At 38.1% G+C, this 18,873-nt stretch overlaps 1 protein-coding gene and 1 long non-coding RNA gene across 7 annotated transcripts in view; one reads left to right on the top strand and one right to left on the bottom strand.

Moving 5' to 3' along the window:
* Positions 1–190: 190 nt before the first annotated feature.
* Positions 191–5,125, top strand: LOC138746143 (uncharacterized). The gene is made up of 3 exons (XR_011346724.1): positions 191–286; positions 701–836; positions 4,992–5,125. It is a non-coding gene; the product is annotated as an uncharacterized lncRNA (long non-coding RNA).
* The window catches only part of lrriq1 (leucine-rich repeats and IQ motif containing 1), a 129,731-nt gene continuing 115,387 nt past the window's right edge, over positions 4,530–18,873 (bottom strand). For all 6 annotated transcript variants that reach the window (XM_069904045.1, XM_069904042.1, XM_069904046.1 and 3 more), the window contains 3 exons: positions 12,577–12,637; positions 10,310–10,421; positions 4,530–5,087 (listed from right to left, as the gene is read on the bottom strand). In XM_069904045.1, the coding sequence (XP_069760146.1) occupies positions 4,963–5,087; positions 10,310–10,421; positions 12,577–12,637 (298 nt within the window). In that variant the 3' untranslated portion in view covers positions 4,530–4,962. The remainder of the gene's footprint in view (positions 5,088–10,309; positions 10,422–12,576; positions 12,638–18,873) is intronic.

The following is an 18,873-nucleotide window of genomic DNA, read 5'->3' as shown; positions in this document are numbered from 1 at the left end:
GGCCGTGGACAGATTTGTCAGAACTATATAGAGTAAAAGCTCTGGGCATCTGAGTGGAACCTCCCCCCCCCCCCCCCCCCCACCTCCCCAATGGAGTGAATATGCAAATCTCTGAATCGAACTCTCCACCCAGAGCAACTACCAAGCAGTAACCGAGGCGCATCGTTTAAGTGCCCTTGGTTTCCCGAAAGTTTTAGACTTTTTGGGGGGTTTCATTTTCTTCCCTCACTGTTAACCAGAACCTGCGTTTAAGTTTTAGTCAACTGCAAACTTTTCTATTGTTCAGGTCCGTATTGTCCGCGATATTTCCTTCATGCTTTTTGAAGGTGTTTTTTTCCCCTCTTCCCCCTGACTCTATCCAACACAACAACTTTGGATAGAGCATGCATTTTAGAGAACATATACGGAATCGTATTGCTGGAATCTTCAATAGGCAAAGAAGGGACTCAGAGGTCAGGCAGTATCCGTGGGTGGAAATGGTCGGTCAACGTTTCGGGTCGGGATCCTTCCTGTTCTCGCAAATCAATACCGTAAATGACAATCTGAAGATGTTAGGACCAGATTGTTTCGTGTTGATTTCTGGGGCAGTGCCGAAAAACAAAAGCATTAATAAATGTGTCAGTATGATGGCTCGTTTTATTTTTATTTCGGAAACAGACAAGTTTAAGGCAAATCTTTCTCCATTCTTTCGGATTGCTAGAGTCCAGAAACACGACCAGTGTGGAATTCACCAAAAAGCACGAGCGAGGCTGGAAATCTCCGAGCAAAGGTGCGGTTCGGTGGGTCTGGTTTGTGTCGGTGTCCAGCGGACTGGGACGCGTCCCTCGGCAAGAGCGGTAAGAGACCGTGACTCACTGCGGGCTGGTGGGGGGTAAAGCAGTTCGTCGGTGTCTCCCTTCAAATTAAACGGTGTGTTCAGCCACGAAACATTCATTTCTCGAAATATTTAAAGAATACGTGTTAAATAATCTTCAGTAACCTAAACAACGTCAACGACCGGAAAGTTACGATCCGTTTCGCAGTTGGTCTAAATTGTTAAAGCATTTGAGATGACAGGATGAAAAAAAGAGACAGATTATTCATTTCGCAAATCTTTCCACGTATTTTTTTCCCCGTGAGGTTCAAAACTAATTGTTCACCGCTATATTCATATCCTCGTCACCCCCCTCCTCTCTCTCTCCATTATATATAGTTTTTAAAAGGTCAATTGATTTCATTTGGAGACTTTTCTATTTCCTCCCACTTTGACTCAGCTCTGATTAATGCTGTCGGGTACGATGGATAACATTTATATTCCCTGTTGAGTTACCTTCAATTGGCTCTAAATGTATACATGTTATCGCGCCGTTTGAGTTTGCAACCATAATCTTTCAGTGGACGATAAAGGCGATTTACATTAAGCTGGCGGCATGTTATGTCGTATCTTGGAAAGAAAATCTGTGTTGGAGATCCTAAAATCTTCCCCTCGGTAGCCTAAATAAACGACGAGCAACGTCCTCTTCGCCGAAGATGAATTGTTTATTGGCTTAAACTCTGCCAGGATGAGACTTCTCCGCAAGTCGCGTATAAACGCGGGTTTGCATTGTGACATTTGCACGGGGAACTTTACACGTGAAAACACAGGCTCAGTTGGTCTCACCCCCCCTTCCCCGGAGGATAGATCGCGGGCCAGTTTAGAGCATCAAACGCTACCGAGGGGAATGCGAACATCAAGTGCAGTTTGAAAATATGAGTGAAAACGAAATTTACCACCACCCAGAGGGCCCAGAACCATAAATCCCGCTCCTGATACCACCAACCACAGACTTAAGGTGGTGGGGGAGATATTCTAGGAACAGAGTATCTGGAACGGGCTCTTGAAGAAGTGGTTGAGGCAGCGACGATGGCAACTTTTTTTTAAAGGAAATGAAATGGACGGACACATGGATAGGATGGGTTTCGGAGGGATTTGGCCCAACGAAGGCAGATGGGACCAGTGTGGGTTGGACATTTTGGGACCAGTGTGGGTTCGATATTTTGGGACCAGCGTGGGTTGGACATTTTGGGACCCAGCATGGGTTGGACATTTTGGGACCCAGCATGGGTTGGACATTTTGGGACCAGCGTGGGTAGGACATTTTGGGACCCAGCATGGGTTGGACATTTTGGAACCCAGCATGGGTTGGACATTTTGGGACCAGCATGGGTTGGACATTTTGGGACCAGCGTGGGTTGGACATTTTGGGACCAGCGTGGGTTGGACATTTTGGGACTAGCGTGGGTTGGTCATTTTGAGACCAGCGTGGGTTGGAAATTTTGGGACCCAGCGTGGGTTGGACATTTTGGGACCAGCGTGGGTTGGACATTTTGGGACCAGCGTGGGTTGGACATTTTGGGACCAGCGTGGGTTGGACATTTTGGGACCAGCGTGGGTTGGACATTTTGGGACCAGCGTGGGTTGGACATTTTGGGACCAGCGTGGGTTGGACATTTTGGGACCAGCGTGGGTTGGACATTTTGGGACCAGCGTGGGTTGGACATTTTGGGACCAGCGTGGGTTGGACATTTTGGGACCCAGCGTGGGTTGGACATTTTGGGACCAGCGTGGGTTGGACATTTTGGGACCAGTGTGGGTTGGACATTTTGGTTAGAGTGGCAGATTGGGCCGAAGGGCCTATTTCCATTCTGTAGGACTCTTCCATCTGGAAAATACAGCAATTTCAAGAGAGTCCAAATGAAATGCAAATCCTTTGAGATTTGCAAAAAAAAAGAATCCTTACTATGCAGTTTATAGTCGCTTGTGATCTATAACTGGAGATCTTTATTCAGCGGTCACGTTCAATGGTCTGAAAGGATCAAAAAGTAATTGCAACTATCCGACTTTCCGCTCCGTCTTTTGTTTTGGTTTGCTAAGAGATTTTTTTTCCCCCCCTTCTCTCTCGTCAAATACAATCGATGTTTTCTACACCAGAGCATTCCAGGAGCACATGACACACATGTAATGAATGCAATAACTACTTTTGAACGGTATTCTGTCAATTTACGACACATCTCAGTGCGTGTGGCGAATCCAGTGATATACGCATCAGGAACCAACAGAAAGAGTGGACTTTATAGGTTGTTAATGACAGTGTCCGTAGTATATTTGTACCCTAGTTTGTTTCCACTGCAATGTTACAAAGGAGTTAGCCTTTGTAACATTAAAATAGTCGTGCTGTTTTGGAAGGTGATGGAGCACCGATAGGTTAGAAGAAGACTAGTACACGGATTATAAAATAACGAAAAATATGCTACAAGTCTGTTTTACATTTTTCCCTAGGGTGGTCAACTTGTTAGGTTACCTGTGTGTAGTTTTCTACTCACAACCATTTCAACTGCTAACACACACACACCCATAGATACATAGGACATATTCTTGCTTGCATGCATCTCAAAACAAAATTATGTTGCAAATAATACATCGAACTAATCTCCAGCAGGCTGTTGATATTACTGACGTTTTGATCGGTCGTAGGTTCACGCCCGAGAATAGCCAAGGGTAAAACAGTCTCGTTGTCCACTGAATTTTCTTTGATGTTTTGAAGGCTAGCCTCAAGCTACAAAAACATTCTTTTGCAGTCTCCTAAAGTGGAGTTCGAGGCCAGCGGAGATACAGCACGTAGAAGTGTCCTGGGATAAGACCGATGTTCAGCCCCCTTGCATCTTTATTTTTCAATTCCATGTTCCAGTTTCAGGCTCAACTTCTAAATGAAAATATAACTCTGGCTATTCAGATTTGATTTTGCAGCACAATGACATTTTTCAACATCATGGTGGCAATTGTTTTTGCTTCATCGTTCTAATTTTTATTCTATTGACAACAATATCTGTAAAAAAACCACTATAACTGCCATAATTAAACATTAAAGGTGTCATTTTCTGTAATGTAATGTGCGTAGTTTTCTGGTATGTATGTAGTTAGGTATCACCGAGGTATTTTTTAAAATCATTTTATGTTTTGAAATGTGGTCTTCAAATAAATTATTATTGTCAGTGTTTTGTGATTGGCTTCAGAATTTGAGGTTATTCCTAGTCCTTTATCTTTAAATGAAGACTTTGAATACAGTTCTTTTACTGCCCATATTTAAAAACAATAAATGAATAAAACATAATACAATGCACAAAAGAGCTCAATTCAATCAGAAAATAAAATTAATTCAGCATGAAAGAATCCGAGAAAAGAATGAAATTATGTCCATGAAGCATGAAAGTAGTTTCACGTTCAATGTCAAACTTTACAATCTCCAAAGCATTGTCTATAATCTACAATGTTATTATTGAAAGAAGTACATACACTTAAAGAAGGTATCAGATAGAAGTGGTTTTCTTAAGTGGGAGCTAGAACGGTTGGTTAAGTTGCTCATTTGATTTACCTGGTCAATTTACTGGACAGTAATGATACTCTTAATTGTACTTTAATAGTTTTATTTTATGTGAATATATAACCAGCTTATGGATTTGAATGTTCACAAAACAAAATCAGTATTTGAGACAGAGCTGTTCTTCACAAGTTATTTAAAAAGTTACTTTTAATGCATTCTGAAACTACATTTCACACAGCTTAGATGAATTGTTTTGGAAATGGGGTCTGTCATTTTAGTGAATTTAGTGTTATGACAGCTGGGTGTAAGAAAAAGAATTGCATATGCTTGCTTGGTATTTTTGATTTTATTCTCTTTGTGAAAATCATCGCTAGAGACTAAAAAATTCCTGTAATCTATGTATTTCATAATAAAAAGTCACACTTTACAGTCTTTCCAAAATGAGAATCTCATCAAAAATCATTATTTTGTTCACAAGGTCTGACAAACAACTATTCTCACTCAATTAGAATGGGGATATTTACAAAAATTATTGAAATTTTTAGCCAGACGTGCAAAACATTTTAAATTTTAATTGCATAACTTTTATTTTAATGCAAGTTCCTATGAAAGCAAGTAATGACTAGAAAGATTTCCCTTTCCTCTTCCCAGTTCCCCACCCTGTACTAAGACGCATTGGATGGTCACGAAAGGAGAGGCGTTCCTGCTTGAAAGGTTTGGAGCCAGTCTTTGGTGGTACAGTGGTTTCTATTTGTCAAATAAAAATGAAAATATATTAGCTCACTGTAAGTAAAACATGATTGAAATAAAAGGTATTCTATTAACACATTTAGCATATTATTTGATGAATTTATTTTGACGGATTTGAAAATGCATGCAGAAACATTGATCGAATAATTTCACTGCTTTAAATACCTTTGCCTTTTAACTCATTGCACTTTACCCAAGTGCCTAAACTTCATTTATTTTACCTCTTTTTCATATAAACAAGATAATCAACACATGAAAATCTTAGGGAACATGATCAATAGGTACTGGTGCCATGATGTCAAATGGCATAGATATCCTATGGTATGGAATACTTTGTATTACATTATTGAGAGATAAATATTAAAAAGAGGCATTCTGAACAATAAAAGCTCTCTGCATAAATGAGTATAAAAAAGAAGCTGCTCAACACACCATAAAACTTGGTTACTTAAAAAGTTTTTTAAAGATCAAATGGCAAAATATCTTCAGTGTATTGTACTGAATAGTTGTGAGATATTAATTTTGAATCTATTAATCGAACCTAGTTGGAATTGTGTAAGAGCCCTCGCAATAAGAGAATCTACCTAAAACCTTTAGGGCCACAAATACCATCTTTTACATTTCTCAAGGCAGTAAACGAGGATTTATGTTGTCAAAAATCAAACCTATCTATAAAAATCAAGGAAATAGTCAAATGAGACATGAGTGTACTTCAGATTAAGATTATAATACTGGTATTGCCTTTTCAATGCATTTTCAAAGATGCTTTGTGTAGTATCTTTGTCATGCTAGACCTTACGGAAAATCTCTGCAGAAGGGCAGCTTTCTTTTAAAATAGGTCGCTTGCTATTTCCTGTCATGCTTGATTTTTTTTTGTGTCTGTGGAATGACCTTTTCAAACAATTACAGCTGCCTTTTTTAAAAGAGGAAAAATGAGCATCAGCAAATCTCAGATCTTAATATGCATATCAGAATGAATTTTAAATGGATCCAAAGAAATCCTATGGATTAAGAAGGATGTAGCCTTGGTGCCATCATAATCTTCACTCATTAACGGGCAAGTTACATTTTTTAGCCAGTCTCAATCAATTTAAAAAAAAATAAAACTCCACTTTGGGAAAATTTCATTGAACTAAAAATGTCTAGTTAATCACAATTGGAGTGGGATAGGGGGTGAGATTTGGATAATTCTGCTTTCTACAATTTATAGCAATATTAAGATTTCTTCCAAATAGTAACCAATATCATTAATCAGTTTCTCTATCTTAATTAGCAATACTGGCCAGAGGAAACCTTCATCTATATTTAAATGCACAATTTTTTTACCTCCATTTAATAAAAACTTTTATGTCTAACTCTTGCATCTTCTGTTGCACATTTTAAAACAAATTAATTAATCCGTTATAATTATCATTTAAAGCCACAAAAATGAACGCACACCAGGGAAATCTGAAAGGATTCAATTATTTAATTTATTTCCTGTTTATTCAGTCTTAAGCCATCACTGGTAAACAAAATGCAATACTCATGAATTCTTTTTCAAATTATCCAATTTTTTTTTTCCCGCCCCAAATATTATTGCACATGCTGGAATGCATTTCTAATGAACAAGACAATCACAACCCTTTTATTCTTGTTCTTCAATATATCAACAGGAACATTCACTGATTTAGCAACGCTTAAGGAGAAGAACGTTGCAATGCATTTCACTGAACTGTGATCAGATGGAAATAGATGATAGAGACTAGAGGCCAGAAGACAGAATTGGCTGGGTACAGATCACGAAGAACTACTCAAAACAGCCAATAGAATACCAGTCCATTTTGAAGGGCCTGTAATGCAAAATGTTGTTACTGTGCAGATGTGTAAAATTTTGGTTAGACAGGAGCATCCACAGAATTGTATAAAATGTGGGCATTACACTTCAGAAAGACTATATACTGTATTGAATATGGAATGGTTAAATTTAGATTCTAACAAATGAAACCGAAACTATAAGTGTTGTGTCACGTGAACAAGTTGAGGTGACTGAGGTTTTATGATGCAGGTGGGTTGTTTAACATGATAAATGGGTTCAAAAGGGTTGATGAAGGGAAATAATTTTCTCTGGTGTGACCAAGTAGAATAGGGAAAAACCTTAAAATTAAAGCTAGACTTTCCCATGGTACTGACAGGAAGCACTTCTTGACACAAAATGTAGGAAAAATCTGGATTCTTAAAAAAACTTTTGATTAGGTCAATTGAAAATGATGCAAGTAAGATTGTTGATTTGCACTTTCAGGCACAAGGTGTTGGCAAGAATTCTGCTGACTTAGACCCACCTTTGGTTTCTTCAATTAGTCATCAGCACTCCTTTTTCCTGACTCCACTGATCACTTTCCAACTTGTCCCTCAGTAACCTGCTTGCTTTCACCACTCTTTCCACTTTTATATTTGATTAAAAAGCTACCATTTGGAATAATTCAGTGGAACCGTTTGCTGACTCCTAGGTGAGATGAAAATTATTTACCTTCAACTATTTTATCAAATACCTTTTATAATGCTCCCAACTGCAGCTGAACCATGGAATAAACTTTCTTTATCTCAACCTTGTGTTTTTTTTTAAAAACAAAATCTTCTATCTGCTTGGTTTCAAGACAGGTATCTGTCACTGGATGTCGCTTCTCTTTTCTTTATTCTAATCAAAACAATTGTTATTTTGAAAACACTACCAAATCTTCTCAATTAACTTGTTGGAGAACAACTCAGCTATACACAACAACAAGTCCTCATCCTGAAAGCACACGGATAAATATCAATCACATAGACTCCAAGGATTTTTTTCTTGATTATACAATGGCCAGAATTAATTATAAATTATTGATCTAAGGTTGAATTATGGTTTAACATACTTTTATTAGCCCTGAATTTGATTTTTTTTTAACCAGTAGAGGATTTTCAAACCATCTCCTGGATTTCCTGAGCCTACTTAAAAGATTTATATACCAAGCAATTTATTTCATACTGCACATTAGGGTTAGGGATATAATCTATGGAAGCAAGTGGAATGGGGGGTTAATTTCCAAGATATTCAATAATTCAAAAGGAAATGCATCTTCAAATGAAGGCCTGATGAGGGACGTGTCGACATAGGAAACAATTGTTTTGTTACATGTTCGCAGGGAAACTATGAGTAATCGAGTCCTGGCCTTTGCTTTTAACAGTCAGTTAGCAACATGAAAAATGTGGGAAGACGCATGGCTAATGGGTCACTAATATATTAGATCAACTTAGTCAGCCAAACCAAATGTGAAAGCTGATAATATTAGGCCAGTGCCAAATATGATGAAAGCCTGATTGCAAAATAGGCAAAAGACACAAATCATATTCAGTGAAAAGTCCTCCTACATGATCACTGACTAGAATAAGATGCATTTTCTGTTTATTTATGCAATTAGAAGAGTTTATAAATGTTTATGCAGTGGAAATGGCATCATGGGGAAGAGACCAAACTGGGCACGTCGGAGCCAGTACCACAAAGTTGAGGAACAGCTTCTTCCCAAGGGCAGTGAGCGTGCTGAATGACCAAAGGAACTGCTAAGAGTAACCATCCGAGACTCTCATTATGTACGAACAATATTTATCTATTTGTACAAATTAAACACTTTCCCTGCATATGTATTGTTTGTCTGTATGTGTTTTATGTCTGGTTGAGTGTGGCTGGACAAGAGAGCTCTGTTTCGTTGGGTTGTTCTTATACAATCAGATGTCAATAAACTTGATTCAATGACAAATCAGACTTGAGCAAAATAATTACACGGGAAAAAAAATTCAAAATAATGAATAGGTATGTATTTTAGTTAAAGAATATGAAAGTTCATTCAGGAGGATAATGGAACATATGATATAGTAATAGTACTTTCCCCCAGAGTTTTAATTAGAGTTTTCAGGAGTACTAATAGATTCTTTCAAGTTTGATTTGCTTGCATCTGTGGTTGTGGACAATGCTTTGAATTACTTCTTTATATTATCTTCAGTACAAGATTAGATATCGATAGTACACTGACAAGCAGAGATCATGCAAATATGGTACCGTGAGAATCATACAAAGGAAGGAGGTACTGACCCTGGTGGTATTCACTCGAAAGTGCAAAGAAAAATTCAGTCTGCAGTCATTCATATGTACCAAACTATTGTTCAAGTAATGGAGGCTGGAAAGGCTGATTCAAAATAACTGATGATCCAAAAACTTCATATTTATGGCAGGCATATTCAAAAATGGCTCATAAATTGTACAATCATCTGGATACAGAATTGGATACAAGGGATCACACCTGGTCTTTTGGTAAAGTAGTCTTGATTCTGTCTCATCACAGAAAGTCAAAACGTTAAAGGATGTCATCAGCCTGAATGACAATGCTTTACTGTATATAAAGGAGGAAAAACCCAACACCCAACCCCAACCAACCAATTTTCCCTTGCAACCGCTGCAATCGTGTCTGCCTGTCCCGCATCGGACTGGTCAGCCACAAACGAGCCTGCAGCTGACGTGGACTTTTTACCCCCTCCATAAATCTTCGTCCGCGAAGCCAAGCCAAAGAAGAAGACTGTATATAAAATAAGCACTAAAAATTATCAAGTGTCCTCAGGTTTTCTTTATCCATGACATGTCGAGAAATGTTTCTTCAATACATTTCCAATCATAAGTATAAAATACATATTGTTTTACTCTAGTCAATGTATTTCAGCTCTGAAGTGTTATTTGGGGGCTTACATTAAATACAGGACCATTACCAGGTCATATTTTTTAAGTATCAACTCTCTTCTGTCATTTTTAAAAAATGTTGGTAGAGTTTCCCTTCCAATTATGGTTTTGAATCACAGAAAGAAACCTGATATCTATAAGAATCATTTTGAAGAAATAATACATTAAATTCTCATCTTCAAACGATGGACTGGAAAAGAGATAAATAAAATCATTTATTATTTGAATGTGCTAGAATCTTGCAGCGCACTCGATCTGCCATTTTCACATTTTGAGTAGATCACCGTTGCTTGGTGAAGTAAAGAATTACCTCAGCCCTTACTTTGAACATGATTTTATACTGTCGAACAAGTGAAATAAGGTTAGGAATTATTTAATTTTCAGAAAGCAAGTTTCAAAGATTCCAATAATGATCACATCTCAGCAGTTTACATTACAAAATAACCATCATGAAGGATTTAGAATGCAGACTTACTTGAGGATCCTGATGAATGCCAACGATTAGCCTGGAATTTGCTACTTTGCTGGCTGACACGGCTTACGGAGACCAAGTCTAAGCCTGAGCTTTCTTTGCCTAAAGGTCTTGCCTAATGTAAAGCAAAAGTAAATAATTTCTTCTGTAGGAAAGTTGTTAATTTTCTTGGACATGAAAACTATTGATGCATTTCAGATAATTTCTGTGATTCCATGGGAAATCAAGTATTCACTTCATTATTGGTTACAGAAGCTAATTTCAGATTAATCCTCAAATTGATACTTACTAGTTAGTCTCTCAGGCTAAACATACATTCAAACAAAAGATCGAAGAGGATTTCTACTGTATGGCATACACATCATCACAGATTATAAACCATCTAGTTCTGTACCCCCTTCCAGCTGTGCCTTCCTCTCTGAGGAGTTTGATTATTTCTACGCTCGCTTTGATCGAGAGAACATGGAGGTCACCTTCAAAGTGGATCTTCCTCCTGATGAACTGCCTCTTTCACTTTCCATCTCTGATGTTTAGCCCACCCTGAGTAGGGTGAATGTGCAGAAGGCAGCTGGTCTGGATGGTATACCTGGCCGTGTGTTTAGAGTCTATACAGAACATTTGGCCGACGTCTTCATGGACATTTTCAATCTGTTCCTGGCCCAGATAGTGGTTGCCAAGAGCTTCAAGATTGCCACCAGTGCCGAAGTGTCCCACCACCATGTGTCTGAATGACTTGTGTCCAATTGCACTCACCTCCATCATTGCAAAGGGCTTTGAGAGATTGGTTTTATCACATTTGAAATTCTGTTTGTCAACCACCCTGGACTCTCATCAATTTGCCTATTGGATCAACAGGTCAACTGATGATTCCATTTCCACAGAATTTCACTCTACCTTGACCCACTTGAACAATTCCAATTCTTATGTCAGAATGCTGTTCATTGACTTTAGTTCAGCATTCAATACTGTGATTCCCTCCAAGCTGATCATCAAACTGCACCAGTTTGGTATCACCTCATCTCTCTGTAATTGGATTTTGGAGTTTCTGACTAACATACCCCAATTTTTTAAAGTAGGTCATCTCTTTCATTCTCACCTTGAACACTGGCATGTCCCAGGGCTGTCTGCTGAACCCTTTCCTGTATTCCCTTTTCACCTCTGACTTCGCTCCTGTATATGGTTCTAATTTCATAACTAAGTTTGCAGATGACACCACGGTGAATGGCCTGATCAGAGGGGATGATGAGAGGACCTATAGGGATGAGGTCCAGCACCTGGTCACAGTGTGCTGATAACAACTTGGCACTTAACACTCAGAAGACCAAGGATATAATTGTGGACTTCAGGCATGCTGGAATCCACACTCACATCCATATTTATATGAATGGAGTTGTGGTAGAACGTGTAGCAACCTTTAAATTTCTGATGATCTCACCTGGTCCCTGAACTCTTTCATTCTGATCAAAAAGGTGCAATAGCATCTTTAAATTTTCTGCGGAGAATAAAGAAGTACAGCTCTGTCCCTGGATATTGATAGACTTTTGCCGATGTACCAATGAGAGCATATATATGGCATCTCAGTATGGTATGGCAATTGTCTCATATCAGACCATAAAGCATTTCAGCGAGTGGTGAAAACTGCCCAACAGATTATCGACACTCAATTGCCCACCATTGAGAACATCTATCGGGAATGCTGTCTGGGCAGCATTATATCCAAAATATGGACTTTTTTTTTTTTACTCTTCTCTCATCTGGTAGGCACTACAAGAGCCTTGGCTCTTGAACCAGCAGGTTCAAGAAGAGCTTTTTCTCCTCTGAGGTTGTGACCCTGCTGAACCCTAAATCACAGCACTGAGTGGTACTGCACTCACATTGAACTGTCAGTATTTTTATGATTGTTTGCTTGCTGAATCCACTTGTTTCTATTTGCTCGTAGTTATTTATATTGTATTATAGCACTATCTGGTTGGATGTTAAATATTTAATTGGCTTTGTATTTTACTGGCAAAATGACAAAGTTGAATCTAGTCTAATCTAATACAAAAACCTCAAGATGTCTGCTCAAGATCCCAGCACCTGCAGCTTTTTTTTTCCATTTGGACAATGCATGTAGTTCAAACATAAATAAAATGAAAAATCACTTCAAATAAACATTTAAAAGCAAAACAGAACCGCAGATTAACAAAAAAATATTTACCATGTCAGACCCCATGCATATTGAATTCTGTTTGCATCAAATTGGTTTATAATTAGAAAAATATCCTTACCATGAGTTGCACATGACCACCATTCAATACTTCTGGGTTCATCTCTGGCAGGAAGCGATGACTGAAATAAACAAAAAACCAACGTGAGAGAAGAAGATTCACAGGAACAGACACAGTTTTGAGCATCTATTAATTCATGATTTGGAAATTATAGAGTGTCAAAATAAACTCAACCTATTATGTAGTAATTTAGAACCCAATTACATTTGATGGCAAAACTGAGTGGTACTAAATCCCGCTTGCAACAGCATATTGATTCATTTTTTTTGGCACAAGAAAATGATTCATAATCATCAGTATTAATTAGTTGGGTGTTTCTGAATAAAACATTTTTTTATTGTTTATTGAAAGGTTAATTTATCTTATTTTACTTTTCTAAATTGCATAGAACATGATGTCCTATCAACATACAATTTAATTCAATGCATTGAAATTGTACAGAGAGAAAGAGTGAGTGTGAGTGTTAGTGGACCATGTTTACTGTAGGGAAAAACTCAATTTGGATTAATTGGAAAATGAACCAAGGACAATTATCAATTGAGTCGGCAACTGATAATTATGAAGCAGACACCAATTTATCTACATCTGTTGGCTTACATTTTTTCTTATATTTTTTCTAACAACCACCGAGCTATGTTAAATACAAGTTATTAAATACTGCAGAGTACTTTCCGTTTCTGTAATTTAGAATCCGTGTAACTATCAGTTCTACTTTTCTTCATAAGTAAACTTAAATATAAAAGCATAATTTTTATGATACCTAATTCAGAGTGAACTCTGTCAGGCTCCTCAACAACAAACTCAGAGACTCATTTAAGGACTCTTACTTTTGTTCTTTATTTTACTTTTCTAAATTGCATAGAACATGATGTCCTATCAACATACAATTTAATTCAATGCATTGAAATTATTTTTTTCCCCTCTGTATTGCATAGTCAGTTTGTTTATATTTCTTTATTTACGTGTATCAATAACTTCTTGAGTACATTGCCCGCAGGAAAAAGAATCTTAGGGTTGTATGTGATGTCACATATGTACTCTGACAGTAAATCTGAACTTTGAACTAGGTATCCATGCAAGACTTTTTATTTTAAAATGTAATATGCCCCAACAAATAGACAATATTAAGGGTATGATTGTATTGAGTAAGAAGTTAGCGTAGCTATTGCAGCACCAGCAACCTGGATTCGATTCCAGTGCTGTCCTTAATGAGTTTTTACATTCTCCCCATGTTTCTTGGGTTTCCTCTGGGTGGTTGGAGGTTGTATGTTAATGGGGAATTTCAGTGGCATGGGTTCATGGGCCATTGGGGCCTGTTACCGTGCTGTATGTCTAAAATTAAATTAAAAATAAATTCTGATTATTCATATGTTGCATCTGAATTACGGTACTGAACCAATGTGTCAGTTATATGTGTATAATGAGAAATGAGTTGCATCTTGAATAACAATGAACAATCAAGATTTTGCTTCCTGAAACTATATGGGTGTATTTTATGGCATTTAAGCTGAAGATCACAAATATCACCTTAAAAGTTTACTATCATGTACCTATTTTTTTTGGGATTTCCTTTCATATTTTAAGTCTACTAGTACATTGCCCACAAAGCAAGCTGTTTTGGTCAGTCCAAGGATGCCTGGGCATGCAATCAGTCCAGATGCTATGCAAATGATGACTTAGGCCTGGGCATGAATTGCCAGGATAGAGGCAGCTCACATATACAGATGCTGTGCATTACATTGTTTATAGATTGAATGCATGTTGATAGATGTGTTCTTCGGGCAATAGTGAGCGTACTTAAAAATAGCTTTTATTGTCTTCAGGACAGCAGAAATCTCTCCTCATTGTCCCAATAGCTGTGATACATTCTGCTACCTATTGTGGCAAGTATACGATTATGGTTCAAAGATACAACATGACTGCACTCAAAGAAAGGCTATGAACTTTACTTTGGTTGTAAAATTGGTGACCAAGTCAATCCCTGGACTCCTCATACTTGTTGCATAACATGTGCAATGAACCTGAGAGCTGGGCCCAGAGTTAGAAGCCAACGCCATTTGCAGTTTCAATGCCATATTCAATAAAAATTAATTTAATGATTCTCCAACTTCCTACATGATGCAGCATATCTGAAATTATCTGTGTTCAGCTTGAAGTTGAAAAAAAAACAGGAAGAAAATCTTTTGGGAAAAAAAAATTGTTGTCCAGTGCAATTAATTATCCCAGTTATCCAAAGTTTTCATTAAACTGGCACTTTAAATGTTTTTCCACATAATGCATGCTTGCCATTATTGGGATAAATTAATACAGGACAACAAAAACATACATTGTAATAAAATGCATGCGATCACTTCCAAGAAGCCTGAGGGGTGGTAAAGACATTTTATACAGCGTGTCTAATGGCTCCTTAGGACCAGGTATGGCAAGCATTGAGCTGCAGGAAATTGTGAAAGAAAAGTTATATTCTGAGTTCTAGTTTTAGATTAAGAATCAGTATGGGTAGGGTGCAGTTGGCTGCTTATTTACGTCTCCTACCAAGAATAATGGCCTTTCAAAGTTTCAGGCCATCCTTCCTTCTTGCACTCTGTATCTCTGTATTTTATTTAGAATGACAGTGTATAAGAAGAAAATTTGCCCAGATAGAGATTTGGGGCCTACATGGAGAGAAATTATCCTTTCCACACAAGCAACCTGGAAAAAATTTATGTTAGAAATAAACTGGAGTCAAAAAAATATGATAGAACAAGGAAGAAAACACAAGTTCACAAGATAGTATTTCAATAATTGATACAGCAAAATATACTACTAATTATTTGGTGAGAGGTTAAGTGAAGCTTACTCAACAAGGCAGATTTTGGGTTAAAATTGTATAATAGAAAATTGGAAGGACATTGAAAACATTATTTAATCACTTGTGAAAAGTAGAAACCTTGTTTGTTAAAGTTGTGCACCCAAACCAGCAGAATATCATTCTAAAGAGTTAAATGTGATATGCTTCTTTGTGGATGTTGCAAAGTAAATTGCCAATAAGCCTGTTTTTAAACTGATTCTTTTTGACTGTGGAAATAGTTGGCCAGGTTGACAATTATAACCACCCTGAGATGGTCCATGAAGATGGTAGTGATGCTTTTCTCCTGGAAAAGGCGGTATGTTGTAATAATTGGGTTTCTTGCTAGGTTACTTTGCAGAGCAAATGAAAATAAATCATATTGTTGTGGCAATGGGATAACATATTGGTCAGGCTCATCAGATTTTCCATTTTTAAGGAACATGAATGAATCAGTTTGGTTTTGATAATTTGAACAGCCTGCAGTACCCAAAAGTTCTGGAGGTCATGGAACATTCATAGAAAGGAAGTCCTGCCCCTGAACCAATTGAATGACCATTTGAACCTTTGCACCAATTGGCACATAACTCAAGATTCAATTCATGCCATTTTAATAAAACAGTGTCATATTACATGAAATTACTTTTGCCAGCTGCAAGATTTTCCATCAGCAGAAATTGCCTGAAGTGCCTCAGAGAAATAGAAGCAAAATCCAACCCCCCCCCCCCCTGCCGAGCCACTGAATGTCCGTAGATCTGCGATCTGCGCTCAGTGCTTCTGCAGCCTCTGAAGCCACAAAGAGCCTAGTCCAAACCATTTGCAACCCGATCTCCCGATCTGAACCTCCAACACGATCAGGAACCTTTCAGCCCCTTCGGCATCACCTCACATCCTGATTCCGATACCTTGTACCTCTTCAGCCAGTTTTGAGCCAGTCTCCAGCAGTCCAGAGGCCGGCAAGAGTTTCTCGATAGCAGACTCCAGCAGTCCCAGTCTCTATGGGTTCCTTGCCTCATGTCACCAGCAGACCGCCAAATACATAGGTCTTTCAGCCATAGAGTCCCTTCACTGGTCCGCCACAGTGGTCACTGTCACATGGGTCGTCTCCTCTGCTTCCCCTTCTCAGGGATGGTCTCACTGTTTTCTGGTGCCCTTCCCCAGTTCTCTGCTCTTCTGGAGTCTGCAATCCCTTGTGATTTCTGCCAATCAGAGATGCTGCTATCATGGGTGCAGACACTGCAGTTGCAGGATTTAAAATAAAACTGTCATTGGCTCCTTTAACAGACTGCTTAAAGCCTGCAGGGAGTTGATGGCAGTTGGACTTGGTGGTTGGAACCCATCAGAGCACGATATCTCCGGTCCTCGTTGGTCCGCACCAACGCTACCATTACAGCGGCTCCAGCATAATTCAGATAACTCAGGCATAATTCAGATGATAACACGTGATTCTTTAAATGTAACCATTAGCATGTAGCTTTATTCAAACACGATTTTATACCTACTCTTCCCCATATTGTTGATCCCAACAAGAACACAATAACCACATCTCTTCAATTGTTTCAAGTTGTATTTGAAATGTTTCTTATCCTGGCATCAGATGGGAAACAACCACAGAGGTTCAAACCTATTTCTGAAGGATGTCAGCAGTCTCTGCAATTATTACATTTAGCACTACCATAACATCACAATTTTCTCATCTTCGTATTCTGGGTAACCTCCAAATGCTATGGTCAGTATTCTTTTATGTCTTTATCCTCACAGAGAGTAACAATATTGTATTCAATGAATCAGGTTTCTTTCCACAAAGTTTTGTTCAGTATCTCGCTCTAGCTCATTTTGTTCTGGAAACTATCAGTTATCCTATCCTTTCATCCTTTTAATCAGGCATGGTGTACTCTTTCTATGGCCTCCACATTCTTTCTGTAATAGGATGACCAGAAATACTCACAGTACTTCCAAGTTCAACCAAACCAAAGTTTTATTATGCTGCAACATTTCAAGGTGCCAATGGACTTGAACTTTAAGATCCTGCTCCATATTAATGCTTTGAAGTCCTCTGCATTAACTGCAAACTTTTTCCATTGTCTTTGACCTCCAAAAGCAAAACACCTCAGACAGCACGATTCCCCCTTCATGAGTAGAAAAAGTCAAGCTGTCTAATTCAATAGCTAATTTAAGACCGAGATGATCAAAGTGACATTTTCAGTTATGTTGGATCATGATCTGCTTAATCCCCACACACAGCAGTTCACCCACACAATCTGGGGTTCAATACCTTAGCTAAATTTTTTTGTGGCTTTTTTAAAAAGCACACTAATTTTCACAAAGCAATGATCAAGAAATCAACTTCAAGCTCATACAAACCACTGTAAGACTTCCCATGGTTTGCTCTCCTGTAGGTTAGTGGAAATTGTACACCGTGGCCCACTTGGGGGTTAGTGGTAATGGCCTGCTTCCATGAAGTATAACTATGATCAATGCCTATCCACAAAAATTCCACATTTCACAAACACATTGTACTCCACCTACACAACATACTGCCTCCCCAACAACCAAGGCCACTCTCCCAATGGCAAGGCCATCAATGAACATTGCTACCTCCCTAAGCCATCAAAGCTTACCTACCAACACCTCCCACCCCAACTAATGATGCCAAGGAAACTGATTCTTGCTGCCATCCTGTGACAACAGGTTTCAATGACATGCTCCTATCTGAATTGCCAGGCTTTTCCCTAATAGTACCCAGGATCAGATCCCTCCCTAAACCTACTTGATCTCTTATTTCTTGGCTCTTGTCCATTAATGTCTTTTCTAAGAACAAAATTCAAAAGCCATCCACCCCCCTCTCAAATCAACCAAGTAATGTGCTTTAAAGATGCCAATCATTTCTAGACAAAAATAACTTTATTAAAACCAAAATAAGGTTTTATAAATACTGCATAGTTTTACCTATCTAGTCACTGGATGTATTGCTAAATTTAAAAAAAAATATCTACAACTGTTCCCAAAGTATTGAGTTTTAAACTGCAATGATAAAAATGGCAATTTTGCTCTATTAAGAGGAATGACTTCAACTCGTTTCCCCTTCAGTGATCATGAGTAGTTAGCGGCCACAATACTTTAATCTACAATAAAACTTCAACAAAAGTGACAAATCTTTGCTGAATAATGTTTATTATGGCAACAATGGTCTCTTGAGAGGCAGAAGGCTCATAGTTTTGAATGGATCATTTGACATATCTAAGTCAATAGCAGCTACCAAAGAGCATTTATTGAAGCAATCAGTCTGTTGTGTGTGGCCAATGAATTTAGTAGATTTCTAAATTGGCTACCATGATAGATTAAAGATCATCAACCCTATATAGAACAGGCCTAATTTTGAATGAAATTAAAATGTTTTTCCTCAATGATGGGCAGCTAATCACATGGGTGTTTCATATTCTGGTGTTAAGTTAAAAATATATCCTCTA

The sequence above is a fragment of the Narcine bancroftii genome, chromosome 11 (assembly GCF_036971445.1).
Source record: "Narcine bancroftii isolate sNarBan1 chromosome 11, sNarBan1.hap1, whole genome shotgun sequence".
In the NCBI taxonomy this organism is placed as follows: Eukaryota; Metazoa; Chordata; class Chondrichthyes; order Torpediniformes; family Narcinidae; genus Narcine; species Narcine bancroftii.
This window is presented reverse-complemented; position numbering and strand designations above follow the sequence as displayed.